The sequence below is a fragment of the Equus przewalskii genome, chromosome 2 (genome assembly GCF_037783145.1).
Source record: "Equus przewalskii isolate Varuska chromosome 2, EquPr2, whole genome shotgun sequence".
NCBI classification, from domain to species: domain Eukaryota; kingdom Metazoa; phylum Chordata; class Mammalia; order Perissodactyla; family Equidae; genus Equus; species Equus przewalskii.
The window spans coordinates 3160166-3174335 of NC_091832.1; the positions used below are offsets into that span (position 1 = coordinate 3160166).

General features: G+C 47.1%; 1 protein-coding gene across 4 annotated transcripts in view; it reads left to right on the forward strand.

The window, feature by feature from the left end:
- Positions 1–1280: 1280 nt before the first annotated feature.
- Positions 1281–14170, forward strand: part of PLPP3 (phospholipid phosphatase 3) — a 79535-nt gene continuing 66645 nt past the window's right edge. The window contains exon 1 of one of the 4 annotated variants that reach the window (XM_070591916.1): positions 1281–1941. In XM_070591916.1, coding sequence (XP_070448017.1) covers positions 1803–1941 — 139 coding nt within the window. In that variant the 5' untranslated portion in view covers positions 1281–1802. Of the gene's footprint in view, positions 1942–11186; positions 11408–14170 lie in introns of those variants that run through there. The other 3 variants (XM_070591938.1, XM_070591927.1, XM_070591948.1) reach the window with 3 other exon arrangements.

Below are 14170 nucleotides of genomic sequence, written 5' to 3' on the forward strand. Positions count from 1 at the left end.
CTAGTCTTCACTAACTATGACATCAAATCAGACTGCGCTGAGTGCTACAAGAGTGCTATATACAAAGTGTTGAAGGTGAAGTTAAATTCTGCCTGGGAGTCGAGAAAGGGCTCAGATGGAAGGTGAGATTTCAGAGCACCCTAAAGCAAAAGAAGCCTTCTGTTAACTAGAGAAGGGGTGATGTGCCTTACAGGCAGAGGGAGTAGGAGGGCAGGGGTCTGGAGTGTGAAAGGACTGTTCCAGAAAGGGCGAGTGGCTGACGGTGGTTGGATATAGGGTTACTGACCCCCATGACAAGTCAGCGTCAAAAAAGGACATAATCAACAAAAAGTATCACAAAGCCACAACTATTTCTATTTCTGGATGTACAGACAGACGTTTGGAAGAAATGTCCATTTGTTGTCCATGCGTGCTCCACTCTCTGCTAGACACTGCCACAGATACCAGGGAAGGTGCTTGCCCTGGAAATGTTTATATTCTATCTGGAAGAAAGATTAACTCACATCAAACAATTAAAAATAATATGACAGCCTCTAAGGCACAGTGTTAGATTGCCCTGAAGCTCAAGCTACAGATGTGACACCTCCAGAGAGGCTCCGCGGCCCCAGAGCTCCCCACAGCCGAGGTGCCGGCTCGAGGCCAGCCGAACGGCAGGCGCTCGGAGGGCTTGAGACGCCTTCACCCCGAAAACAGGAGGAAAGGTAACGGCTGACCCTTACATGACGCTTCCTGTGTACCTGGCACTGTTCTAGGCGCTTATACGTAAACTAGCTAAATCTTCACAGTTACTCTATTTGGGAGAAATTTATTATCTCCAGTTTACATATGGGGAAACTGAGGCACAGAGCCACATCCAGGATTCAAAGGCACGAGGTCTAGCTCCAGAGTCGTGGAGTCTTTTTCACGTTCACATCCTCAGAATCTAGTAGCCGGCCCTGTCTGTTAAGATCTTAAGCAAACCGAAGGCAATTTTCCTTGAGTATTTTCAGGATAATACAATTCAAATCAAAATAAAGACTTAAAAGCCCCAAATCTGGAAGGGAGGAGAAACCCATTTTAGCTGTACAGACTCAACTTTTGCCTGACCCAAGGCCGGCAAGAAATTGTTTCTTTTCCTTTATATATTTTTTCCTTTTGTGACAATTTGGTGTTTCTGAACGCTAGGGGCTCCCGGCCTCTCTGGTTTGAGAGTAACTTTTCCTTTTAGGATTTTTTTTTTTTTTTGGAAGGGGGTGGGGGAAAATGTGGCCTTAATTAATCCTACGTTTCAGGCAACTTCAGGAAGGGGCTGTGCTTTCGGAGTCCCTCCAGAGCCAAGTGAGGAGGTCCCTCTCTTTCCCTCTCCCTCTCTCTCTGTTTTAAAGGACCTCGTGAAATAGAAGCGCAGAAAACAAACCCCGGCGATCACAGCAGCAGCCGCGGCGGCAGGAGGAGAAGTCGGCGCGGGGCAGGCTCCGCAGCGGCCGGGCTCCCGGGCTCCCATTCATTAAGGGGCCGGCCGCCGAGGAGGTGGCCGCGCAGCCGCCCCCCCGCCGCCCCCGCTCGGCGAAGCTTCTGCTTGGGACCTGGCTCTCTCCCCCCGTGGACTTTCGAGCGATCTGGGTTGAGAGGAAAGCGCGGAGCACCCGGGCAGCAGACGCCCCCGCCTGCGGTCGGAAGCGGGCGGCGGGGCTGCACTCGCCGCCGCGCGCGGGCCGGGCCGCCCGCCACCGTCCCGAGCAGCGCCGGCCGGGAGGCGACGCGGGCGCCCGGGTGTGCGGGGCGCCGTCGCGGGCCGGGAAGCTCGCGCCGCAGCCAGCGCCATGCAGAACTACAAGTACGACAAGGCGATCGCCCCGGACAGCAAGAACGGCGGCAGCCCGGCGCTCAGCAGCAGCCCGAGGAGGGGCGGCAGCAAGCGGGCGCTGCTCGTCTGCCTCGACCTCTTCTGCCTCTTCATGGGTGAGCCCGCCCGCCGGCCCCGGCCCCTGGGCCCGCGCGGGGCCGCCGTCCGGCCGCGGCCCCCCGCAGCGCGCAGCGCTGTGCGCCCGCAGCCCCGGCCCGCTCGGGCCTCCGCGCCGCCCCGGCCCCGGCCCCGGATCCCCGGATCCCCGGCCCCCGGACCCGACCCCCGGCCCCCGGCCCCCGGCCCGCGGCTGAGCGTCCCGGCGCGCGCAGGCTTTCGCCGGCCCCTGGAAACAGGCTCCTTAAGAGCCGTCTCCGGTCGCAAGGCCGGGCAGAACCCCACGGAAGGTGTGGGTTCGTCCTTTCCAGCAGGGGAAGGCGGTCGAACCGTGACCCACGGCCGGCGGAGAGCTGCTTGCCCTCCCTCCGAGTACAACGCGTCTCCTGGAGCGCTGGCTCCCGCTCGGGGCGCGCAGCTTTCCCCCGGCCGCGCGTAAACATCCAGCCCTTCCGCTGTTACCGCCGCGGCCCGGCCACACTTGCAAGCTGGCCTTTCCAGTTGCTTCGCTCCCGACCCCCCACCCCCCCTACCCCGCCCCCGGGACTGAAGGTGTTCTCTAGGGCCTGGATATGGGGTATCGATTCAGCAGTCATTTCTTAGGCGCCTACTGTGTGCCAGGTGGAGGGCGGTCTCAGGCATCCGTTTTAACCAGCTCCTCTCCCTGACTCGTTGCACTCCGGGTGAGGAGCCCCGTTTTACTGAGGAGGAAACTGAGGCACTGGGAAAGCAAGCCACGGTCATGTTTTGGGACGACAATTAATTGCACTCCCAGAACGCTGAGGCGACAGTCCACTGCTGTTTTCCAAACTAGTTGGAAGCCACAGCCAGAAGAGCGGTGGGAGTTAAAGGAATTGGAGTGGGAGAGTAAGGAGGATTTATGAACTCGGCGGGAGGAGGGAGAAACCTATTGACATGGATCCGCAGGAGTTCCCAAGGTTGAAGTCAGCGGAGAATTTTTTTTTTTTTAAGCGAATCATGGTGTAATGGAAAGCGCACAGGACTTGTCGTCAGAACACTGCCACCCTGCCACTTGCTGGGTGTGCCACCTAACTACCCCATCGGCCTCAGTTTCCTCATCGGTTGAGTGAGTGGGTTGATCTAGATGCTCTCCAAGGCCCCTTCCTGCATTAAGAACTCGGATTTGGTCCAGGAGCAGTTCTGCCAACTCCGCTAACTGAAGAAACATCTGTGTTCCCAATTCACTTCCCTTAAAATAGAACTCCTGCCCGGAGACTGAAGTCCCCTTTGAAATGGATTCATCCGTGCAGATTGTGCAGACCAGAGCTGGGGCTGGAGTTATGCTTCCCTGGGTTCCTGACTCTTGCTGTAGCAGGATCCTCACTGAGGTCCCTCTGTCTTTGGCTTGACTGTCCACCGTGAATTCTCAGAGTCGAAGAAGGACGGGACTCTTAGAGATTAAAAATAAGAATGGCCCCTTAGGTAAGAAGAGACAGCTGACAGTAAAATTGTGCTCTGTGGAAGGGGAGGAAAGTGAGTGTGGTTCAGGTGACACATCCCATTCCCCCCTCTTCGTTTCATCCCGCGTTAAGATGCTATGTGAAGGAATTGTCACTGGGGGGCCTACCTTCCTGAAGGCGGCTGGCTTCTTATCATGCACAGTGGGAAGATTAATACTTAAAGTTTCACTGCCAAGCTATTGAATTTTTTAAAGACCCTGCCTGGTCCTAGGGGAGTACAAGGAAACACTAAACACATTGAAGCAGTTTGCTGTGAAGTTGCCTGGGGCTGCCCAGCGTTGGCTGCGGGTTTAGCTGGTAGTGGAGCAAACTCTTTCTAGACTGGGGCAGTGTGCCCTCACACCTCCTACTCTGATCAGGAAAGCAGAGCTAGAACACGCTTGACAGCCCTTGTAGGGTTTCACTGTGCTCTGCCTCCCTTCCACTCCTGGCTTCAGAAGGCAGTCCCAAGAGATGCTGCATTTTTGTTAAGGGAAAACTAGGTGTGAAGGAATTTGCACAAAGACCCACCTATCAGCTTTAGCGTAGCCAGGACACAGAAGCCCCAAAATACACTGAAGGTGTGCGCTGAAGGTGGAAGTGAGGTGTGCGTTTGCACGTCAGTTCTTCATCTGCTGCAACTCTCTCTGGGTCCCCCCAAAGCTGATACTCTAACCCTTGCCGTTTATTATGTTTACTCCCTGTTGGTCTGTTTGAATAAGTGATTCTGTTTACTTCAAAAAGGTGGTAAGATAACAGGACCTTGTATTTCTTTATTTGTTTCTTTTTTCTTTTTTTAAAGATTGGCCCTGAACTAACATCTGTTGCCAATCTTTTTCTTTTTCTTCTCCCCAAAGGCCCCCAGAACATAGTTGTATATTCTAGTTGTAGGTCCCTGTGGTTGTGCTATGTGGGACACCGCCTTAGTGTGGCCTGATGAGCGGTGCCGTGTCTGTGCTTAGGATCCAAACCAGTGAAACCCTGGGCCGCTGAAGCAGAGCGCGCGAACTTAACCACTCGGCCACGGGGCCAGCCCCTGTATGTCACTATAAGAAGCACATAGCTTTTCATTTTAAGGGTATGTGCCTTGACATTAGAACCATGTCAACCAAGTCATCTTCAAAGTGACTTATTATCCGTGTCTCCCTATGTATAGGCCAAACTACAGTGTCGCTGGTTTAATGCCTCTCTGCCACCTTTAAAGGGAACGCTGTAAGGTAAATATTTACATGAGAAATTTATGCAGGAGAACTCTGGCTAAAGAAAACTAATAACACAACATGTGATTTTAATATTCCACACACACCACAGTCCTAAAAAATTGTTTCTACTTGGCTCACTCTTTGCCTAAGACTGTCAGTATGTTTTAATTTTTATATAGTTTATTGATCATATGGTCTGGATTACAGAGCACTAATATATTAAAAAGAAGGACACAGTTTTGTGTTTATTGTCTCACAGAGGAATATACACCAAGATTCATCTCCTTGTATCTGGAAAAACACAAAAGCTCATGTCCTCTACAAGTGTTATGTAAGTGGAAATGTACAAGCAGCTTAACTTGTTTCACATATCTTTTTGGCATATTAAATTATTGGTGAAAAAACTGAAAGTCCATTCATGTTTGAAGGCAAAAAGAATCTGGTGTCAGAGAATACCAGTGGGGGCTTACCTCCTGTTTACCAGCTATCTGCTGACTAATTGCTTTTCTAGATACTGTTATGAATCTTTGCGTGGCAATTTTTCTGACACTGATTTTGTTTTTCTTTCAATATGTAAAAATATGTACTGCCTCCTGTTTCTTGTGCGTTGCTTCTGGTGTACGAGGTTGCATGAGAGCAGCAGAGGATATTCCTAGGTGAGACTGGAGGATCACCTACTGGCTTTCTAAGCCCTGTTAACCTCTTTTTTATGTAAATTAGTTTATGTGCTCTTTGCTGTAACCCTTATGAAAGATTATCTCCATTTTATAGATGAGAAACCTGAGATTCACTTTGAAGTCTGTTTGAGTTGATCCTTAATTCTCAGTGAGCATGACTGGAGTCCATCCCCTTTTCGTTTCCTCATCTGAAGAATCCTGAAACTCAGATTCTCAGCAGAAAATCCTGAAGCTCGCTTTGCAGGCAGTCCCGCCTCCACATTTCCCAGTTACCCGTTTGCGCCAAAGCAGAGCAGGTTCAGCTCTTCTGGTTGGTGATATGGTCCCGTTGCTCCATGGCATTGGTTTGATTTGGGTGCTCTAGCACCAAGTACTTCCCAGGTTTTGAGGGTGCCTTTTGACCCCATGAGAGGGTGGTTCCAGAGAAGGAACACACAGCAGTACGTGGTGTGGCACAAATGCAGAGGTTTGGTAAACCCATCGATTCCCCTACCTTCGCTCCTCCCTGTCCACCTCCCCAGATAGTTATTGAGTGTCTCCTACCAACCCTTTGATGGTTGATGCACTTTGATGGGTAGGCAGTTTTGGACAGGTCTAGCTTTTTGTTCTGTGGACTTTGTTCAAGGCCCCTCATCCTCTGAGCTCAGTTAGCTCATCTGCAAAATGCTAATCAGAATGACCACTCCATTACATTTCTATGAGGAGCAGAAGGAATATTGGATGTGAAAGTTATTTGTCATCTCTCAAGACTTGGGCAAATGCAAGGGATTTATAATCTGGAGGTCCAGGTTAAGGTTTTTGGTTGTATTCGTATATGTGTCTCAGAATCATAGGTAGATGAGACCATGAAGAACTCACTTAAATAGGAGAATGTTACATTTGCCCAGTAAGTTGTAGACAGATGATTTTCCTTCATCGTTGATCTAAACTTTAGCTGGGAAGGCAGCTCCTAAACTTTCACAGAATTCTTAAGCCATCTTATCCTTACAGAATACCCAGAGCCCTGTTTAGAAAAGGTTTTTTGTTCAGAAAGAGTGTTCCTCATTTGGCTTTTGATTCTGGAAGGTAGGTGAGCTGAAGTTATGGGAGGGGTGGGAGACCTTTAAGGAAGCAGGTGGTGGTCAGGTTTGGTTTGAAAGGCCTGACTCTTGTGCATGCCCCACCAGGGAACAAAGTCAGTGGGTAGAGTACCATGAGGCAGAAGGAAAGAAGCTCAAATAGGTAATAATGTAGAATTTGGATGGTTAGCAACCATGCTCTCTAATTTAGTGGTTCCAGATATTTTTGGACATTTCTTGATTTACAATTAAATGGTCGAGATAAAATTGTAGAACTGGTTTGATATATGGGACACGTGAAATCATCAAGTGTTATTATGTGTTATTCAGTTTTTATAGTGAGAGGGAGGCAGTGTGGTGGCGTGAAGAGAATGAAGACTTGGAGCCAGCTTCCAGGTTGCCCAGTGCCACCATCTAGTTGCGTGGTTGTGGACAAGTTGGTTTTCTGTGGGTCTCAGTTTTTCCCATCAGTAAAATGACTGGTTGACTGGGCTTATGTCTGATGTCTAAGGCTGCCGTGCAACATTCTGTAACCGATTGCTAGTAGAGAGAAATGACACGTATGTTGAATGTCTACCTCATGCATGCATTCCCTTTAGCTCTTCATTGTACATTATTAGCTGAGTAAGTCCTCACAACAACGAGCCTGGAAACATGAGTTCTGGTCTTGTACTGCTGCTTCGTTGCTGTGTGACTTTAGGAAAATTAACTTGACTTTTCTGGGCCTTGGTTTCTTTATTATCGCAACAAATGGAAGGGGCTTGGTCATCTCTCGGACCCCTTCTAGCTCTGTGAATTTTATGAGTCTGTGCTGATAGATACTGTGATGCAGAAACCCAGTCATTGCTTCTTTTAGACGGTTTGTCAGCAATTGATTTGTTCCTTTTTTTTTTTTTTTTTACCAAAGAATTAATGCTGACAATGCAATTAGCTTATACTGGTGTTCATTCTGCGGGGAAGGAAGCACCGTCTTTTACTGGTTAGTCCAGTATGCTGCCAGATTGACTAGACTTTCCGTCCGTGATGTTTATTTTCACATTGCTTCCTGAAATTTGTAATAATCACAAGCAAACAAGTCAGCAAGCACAACAGGTGACTTTTCTTTTTGTTGCTTGACTATGTTCACTAAGTATGTGTTTTTAATAACTCAGTAGGTTTTGATAACTTAATTTACTATGTGAACCACAGAATATAGAAGCAGGTTTTCATTAATCAACTGGTGAACCCCCTAGCCAGTGTCCTGCGTGGACTGAAATAAAGAAGGGGACCTCCGTTTAGTGGGGAAGCCCTGCTGACTTGTCCAGGGTGGTTGAAAACCTCTATTTCCTCATTGTTTTTTCCCCTTAGCTCTTAGCTGTTTCTTCCCTAACTTTCTCTTATACTTAAGAGTTATACCATGGGGTACAGCTGCTTCTGTGGGAGACGGCTAAAGCCAGAGTTGGTGGCCTTTTCCACTTTTAGCCTTTTGATTTCCTGTCAATTTTGGATTCTTTCCCTCTTCCTGTTCAGTGTTTGGGCTGGCAAGCCCAGTTGGTCACAGCATGATGTTAATGAGACCATAGTCCAGGGCTTCTTCACTGTGTAGGCAGTTATATTTATTAAGAAACCCTACCCTCTGTGTCGGTTCAATCCGGTACACATTATTTGAGGAGAAGTAACTTATTTTGAGGATGCCCACTATGTCAGTATCTCACGAACTCACCTAGTAAGGAGACCTATCTGGTATGAAATACAGATTCCCAGGCTCCTTCCCGGGAGATTGAGATTCAGTAGGCTTTGGGCCAGGGCCCGGGATTCTGTATTTTATAAAAGCTTCTAGTGATTCTTATCAGGCCAATTTGAGAATCACTATGTTGTTTAACAGCTAATGTCTTAAGGGCAGTTGATTATATTGTGAGTTTTTGTCCCTGGACTGAATGTTCTGGCACTTTCCACAATGTTAGGTTTCTGTACCTTTTTTCGTTTTTGGCTGGTGCACCTGTCTTTTTCAGTATCGATAATCAAGCTTGTTAGAATTCTCTCAAAAGGAGAACTTACCTCTGGGTGCCGGCCTGTGCCCTGAGGGCGAGGAGTGGTGGTGTCTCCCCATGGGTGGAGGCTGGGATTTTTATTTCTTTCTGGGTTCTAAACTGAGTGTGGAGTGCAAGTTGCCAGCCAAGTGACTACTTTGGATAAATGAGGTATAAATATTTTCTTTTGAGATATTGAAGTTTTTGTATGAGTGAAAAATGAAAGGAATAAATTAGATTCCTGAATAGAGCCTTTCAAAGATCAAAGTGAGCTTGGCAAAGTATTAGAGAAACCATACAAGCTTCGGAGGCACCCAGCTCTGGGTTTGAATCCTGACATAAAGTCACCTGTAGGTGTGACTTGGGCAAAATCACTCCACCTTGCCAGGCTTCCATTTCCTCGCATGTTAAAGAAGCAGACGGACCTAGTGACAGCCTGGTACAGGGAAGCTCAGGTGGCATCACCAGTCTGAAAGCACTGTGGGAGTTAAGGAGCCCTGTCTTAGCAAGTGTTGTGTTGCTATTGTTATTTGTGGTAATAGTATTTTCTATCCTTCCTGTGTCCTCACTCCTCAAGGGTTCTATGGAGTCCTTTTTTTGGGGGCAGCAAAGTTGCCTGAAATATATTAGGAGAAGAAATTGTGAAGGGATCCCGAGAACAAACCAGCAGGGCCAGGTTTCCAAGCCTGTCTGGACAGTCCCAGTGCGGGAACCTCCTCAGCCTTTGGGGGTGGCATTCTTCCCCTTGGAAAGGGACATGGCCACATCATCTTAAGAGAAAGACAGCATAGCCTAGAGGGTAGGAGGGAGTCTGGACAAATGGTCTGATGTAGGGTCACCTCTTATCTGTGTCTTCTGACAGCCCAGGGGAAAATCTAACTAAAAACAAGAGCCAGGATGGAAAATGACCAAAATGCTCGTCATCCAGGGCACTCTTAATGTTTCCTGAGGAAAGGAGTGACTGTGCCAGTGACCGTGTTTATTGTTCAGGCCAGCCATGTGGTGTAGATGTTAGATTCCTGTTAGAGATGGGGAAACCGCAGCTCAGAGAAGTGAAGTAGCTGGCACAAGGGTGCCCAGCTGGTAAGTAGTCATAATCTTCCAGGGCTCTTGTCCGCTTCCCTTGCCGCCCACTTTTCAATGTAATTAATGCTTGTTTGTTTCTATTTTATTCCATTTCATTTATTTCAGTTTTATTGAGTCCAAATATGTACAATATGTTCTGCAGGGTCCAACATAGGATGCAAATATGAGTCTTAACTCAAGGATCGTCTTGGGCAGAGGAGGAGACAGAGGGATAGATAAGTAATTGCCAGACAGCTTAGAGTGTCCTGGATGAGCCTGTCTGGGCATAATGGAGAAAACGCCGTTGGCAAGATTCTTCATTGCCTAGATTCATGGAATCTTTAGAGTTGGAAAGTACCTTGGAGATTTCATTATCAGCAATACCAAGGTCATTTTTTGTCTCAGTCAGAAAAACAGGCCCCTTTGAACAGGGGCGGGGGATGTGTGGGAGGAGCGAGGCCTGCGGGTCGGATGGAGGGAAGCTTGCTTGCTCTGAGTAGCTGTACGCTTAGGCGAGTTACTGAATGTCTCCGAGCCCTCAGTTTTCTTGTTTGTAAGATGAGATAAGTTGCAAGGCTATGCCTGGTACAGTGTGTGGCACTGGACACCAACAGGTGGTAGCTGCTGTCGTCATTGTCACCATGTCCTGGTCAGTGCCCTTGACTCTCATGTGAGGACCCTGAGGCCTGGGTGGGTCCTTGTCCGGTGTTAGTGAAAGAGCAGGGCCGAGAACCGAGGTCTGTCTTTATACCATTTTGCTTTTCTGGTGTTTACTTGTCGGTTTGAAATGTGATATCACTCATGAGGTAGTTCTTCAGAGCTGGCCTCTCTTCTCTCTTTTGCCTGTGTCAATTAAAAGAGGAACAAGACAAACAGGTTTAACTTTTAATCCAAACCAGTGGATGATAGTGGAGTGAGGCCAGAGATCCATGGGGCAAATTTGAAGGCCTCGGCAGTTTTTTGATATATCACTTTTCTTCAAACTTGTTCTAGAAAGTGCTTATTACCAAAGATCACTGCTGACTGATTTGAACTTGAACAGGCGCCATCTTTTTCAAATGATGCATCCCCGGAGAGAAGAAAGGGAGCCCACATTTTCCGACTTTTTGCTTTTTAAAAGCCTCTCGAGGTGGACATTATTCTCATTTGACTGAGGGGAAACTGAGTCTCAGATTAGATACCTTTCTCAGAGTTGTGCATTAATTGGCAGTGCCAGCGTTCAAAAGCAGGCTGGGTCAGGTTCTCGAACATCTTGTAGAACTGTTCCTCCCTCAGGTCCAGGTTAAATTATAAATTATGATCTGCATTAAAATGCCCAAATTCAAACCAAACCAAACCAAACAACACACGTAAGATCCAATTGGAAGCTTTCAAAAGGAACTTGTTGATGTCTGTGTGCTTTGAAAGCATACATTGCAATCAGAGTTTTGGTGGTAAGTGTGATGTTGAGGTTTGTCACAAATTAACAAAATTATATGCCTAGAGAGTTTTGCAGAGAAATGCAAATCAGTGTAAGCGCCTTGTCATAATAAGCAGTGTGCTTTGGTTCCTGTTTATGTACCCCTAAAGCACAGAGTGCACATGATTATATTGACCGAAGGAAGCCCTTCTCATTGATGGTTTCTTCCTAGCTAGCCCCCAAATTAGTTTGCGGTATCAATCAGTATAATTTCTAGAAAGCCTGTTTAATTAAGTCTCTGTTTCTTGAGCACCTACTACGCGCTAGGCCCCTGGGGTTCCTTGCCCTTTAAGAATTCCCAGGCTGGTGAATGGGAAACAGACGTGCACAATGACACTCGCTGGGTGCTGGGCACTTCGGGGTGGTTAGGGAGGGCCTGCGGCAGTGCAGCGGAGAGAGATGGAGTTTGCTGGAGGGCATGGAGCTGGGCCTTACAGGAGAGACAGTAGCTCACGTGCCATGAAGGGGGCGAGGGAATTGTGGCAGAGGAAGCAACAGGTGCTGAGCCGGGGGACACCCAGCATATTTGGGAAGGGTGAGTAGTTGGAGGCTGGAGTGTGAAGGATTGTGTATTTGCATCGTGTCGGGGAAAGAGGACGTTGGAGGTGAGGCTGGAAGAGATGGGCTGGAGCCAGATTCCAAAGGGGGCTATAAATGGCAGGCGGTTAAGGAACCTGAACTTTATTTTGGAGGACCGGCAGGGCAGATGAAGTTTTATTTTTGTTTTCGTTTTTCTTTTTATTATGGAAAATGTCATATAGAAACCAAACACAGTATATACCTAGGAGTGGAATTGTTGGGTCATATGGTAACTCCGTGTTTAACTTTTTGAAGAGCTGCCAAATTGTTTTTCCATAGCGGCTGCACCATTTTAGAAATATCGTAAGATTAGCTGAAATATGTAAGGAAAAAAAATTACAAAAGTTTTACAGACAAGGTTTGGAATTAACATATTTGTGAACAGTTTTTCAGAGAGGGTTAATCTAACCTGATTCGTGTTTGAGATTGCTGGGTTTGAGGGGAGGGAAATCGGAGGCTGAGGAGAGAGACCAATGGGAGGCAGGTGAGAGCTGGACCTAAGCAGGGGGACAGAAAAGAGAAGGATGGAGAAGAAAGAGATTACAGGTAGTTCTTGATCTCCTGGCTGGGAACCTCTGAACTGGGGTGATGCCACTCCCTCCACAAACCCTTTAAATGCAGGGTTTCTAGAAGACTTAGGAAATCTGTTACAGGATTAGTATATGCGTCTTCACGTTCGTAGCCTTATTAGACGGATGAGTTACCCCTTTTTTCGCTCTGGAATTTTTTAGGCTCTCATATGCCTCTTAAAATAAATAGGCCGTTGGAAATCCTTGTGGTTTAGAGAAACAGTTTTTCTTGGGTTGTAATGGTATTTTTAAAACACTTTTGTTGAGATATAATTCATGCACCATTCAGTTCACCCATTTAAAATGTACAATTCACTGGCTTTTAGAATATCCACAGAGTTGGGCAAGCATCACCACGGTCAATTTTAGGACATTTTCATCACTGCAAAAAGAAACGTGTACCTGAAGGCAGTCACTCCCCATTTACACTCCTCCCCCTGCCAGCCCGTGGCAACCATTCGTCAATTTTCTGTCTCTGTAGATTTTGCCTCTTCTAGACATTTTATGTAAGTGGAATGTTATAATATGTGGTCTTTTGTGACTGGCTTCTTTCACTCAGCATAATGTTTTCAGGGTTCATCCATATTGTATCATGTGTGTTCAGCATGTACCAGTAATTCATTTACTTTATTGCCAGATAATATTTCATTGTATGGAGGTACCACATGTAGCTTATACATTTATTAGTCAGTGGACTTCTGGGTTATTTCTGCTGTTTGGCTACTGTGAATAATACTGCCATGGACATTCACAAACAGATTTTTGTGTGGATATAGTTTTCAATTCCCTTGGGTATATATACCCAGGAGTGGAAGTTCTGGATTATATGGTAACTCTATGTTTAGCTTTTTGAGGAACTACCAAACTATTTTCTATAGTGGCTGTACCATTTTAGAAATATCTTAAGATTAATTAAAATGTATAAGAAAAGAATACAAAAATTTTACCAAAGACCTTTCGAATTAACACATTCATGAAACCACCATAGTGTCACTTTGTTCTTACATTCAGAGAGGTTAAAAATAGCTTACCCAAAGGTTATGCAGCAAGTGAGTTTGAGAGTTGACGAAGTCTGTCTCTTTTTTCTTTTTTTTTTTTGAGGAAGAGTAGCCCTGAGCTAACTACTGCCAATCCTCCTCTTTTTGCTGAGGAAGATTGACCCTGAGCTAACATCCATGCCCATCTTCCTCTACTTTATATGTGGGACGCCTAGCACAACATGGCTTGCCAAGCCGTGCCGTCTCCGCACCCGGGATCCAAACCGGCAAACCCTGGGCTGCTGAGAAGTGGAATGTGCGCACGTAACTGCTGCGCCACCGGGCCAGCCCCCGAAGTGTGTCTCTTGAGGCTATTCTTAACCACTAGGCTACACTGCTTTTGTTTTCCAGCTGTTTCTGAAGCCCAGGCTTTCCCCCACTACTTCATGCTGGCTTTCACATCAGCAACAGGCCATGAATTGTTCAAAATGAGTTAGACTTGTGATTCTCACCCTGGGTTCTCTGGGCCCGTAAAAGTCTATTAAGGCAATCATGAGGCAGCTAATGCTATTTTCAGTATTTCAAAAATATCTAGGCGTGCTGTACATCGACCAGTGGTTAACTTGCCGAGGCTAACTCAGAGCATCAGCCTCTGCCTCGACTGGTCAGAGCATCAGCGTCCTGCACTTAGGACGTGAATGTCGGATGACTCCTGTCAGTTCCCTCTGGTCTTACTGGTTATTTTCACTAAGCAGGAGATGAGACGGACACTTTCTACGCTTTGATTAACAAAAGTGGAGAAATGACTTAAAATATAGTTTACTTGGTAAATAAAGCTGTCTTCCAGATGTCACAGAGGGTCCAGAAGGAACTGCGAGGGATCTTTGGTCGCGAAAACGTTGGGCATTCTAGAATGGACAAGCAGCTCTGTGAATTTAGAGGAGAAGTAGACCGCTGGATCTGTAAAGTCTTCCTAAAGGGCCGAGGGACGTGAACTTGGCCTCCTCACCCACGTCAGGCAGCAGTCGTGGTTCGCTCTGTTGGTGACCTTTTTGCGCCAGGAGCTCTATCTGCTGTCCTTGTGGTTTGGTGTAACCTTTGGGTGGTGCTGAGAAATTTTGAGCGTTTCTGTTTAGTGGCTGCGGACGCGATGCCTTCATTAAATGCAGTAAA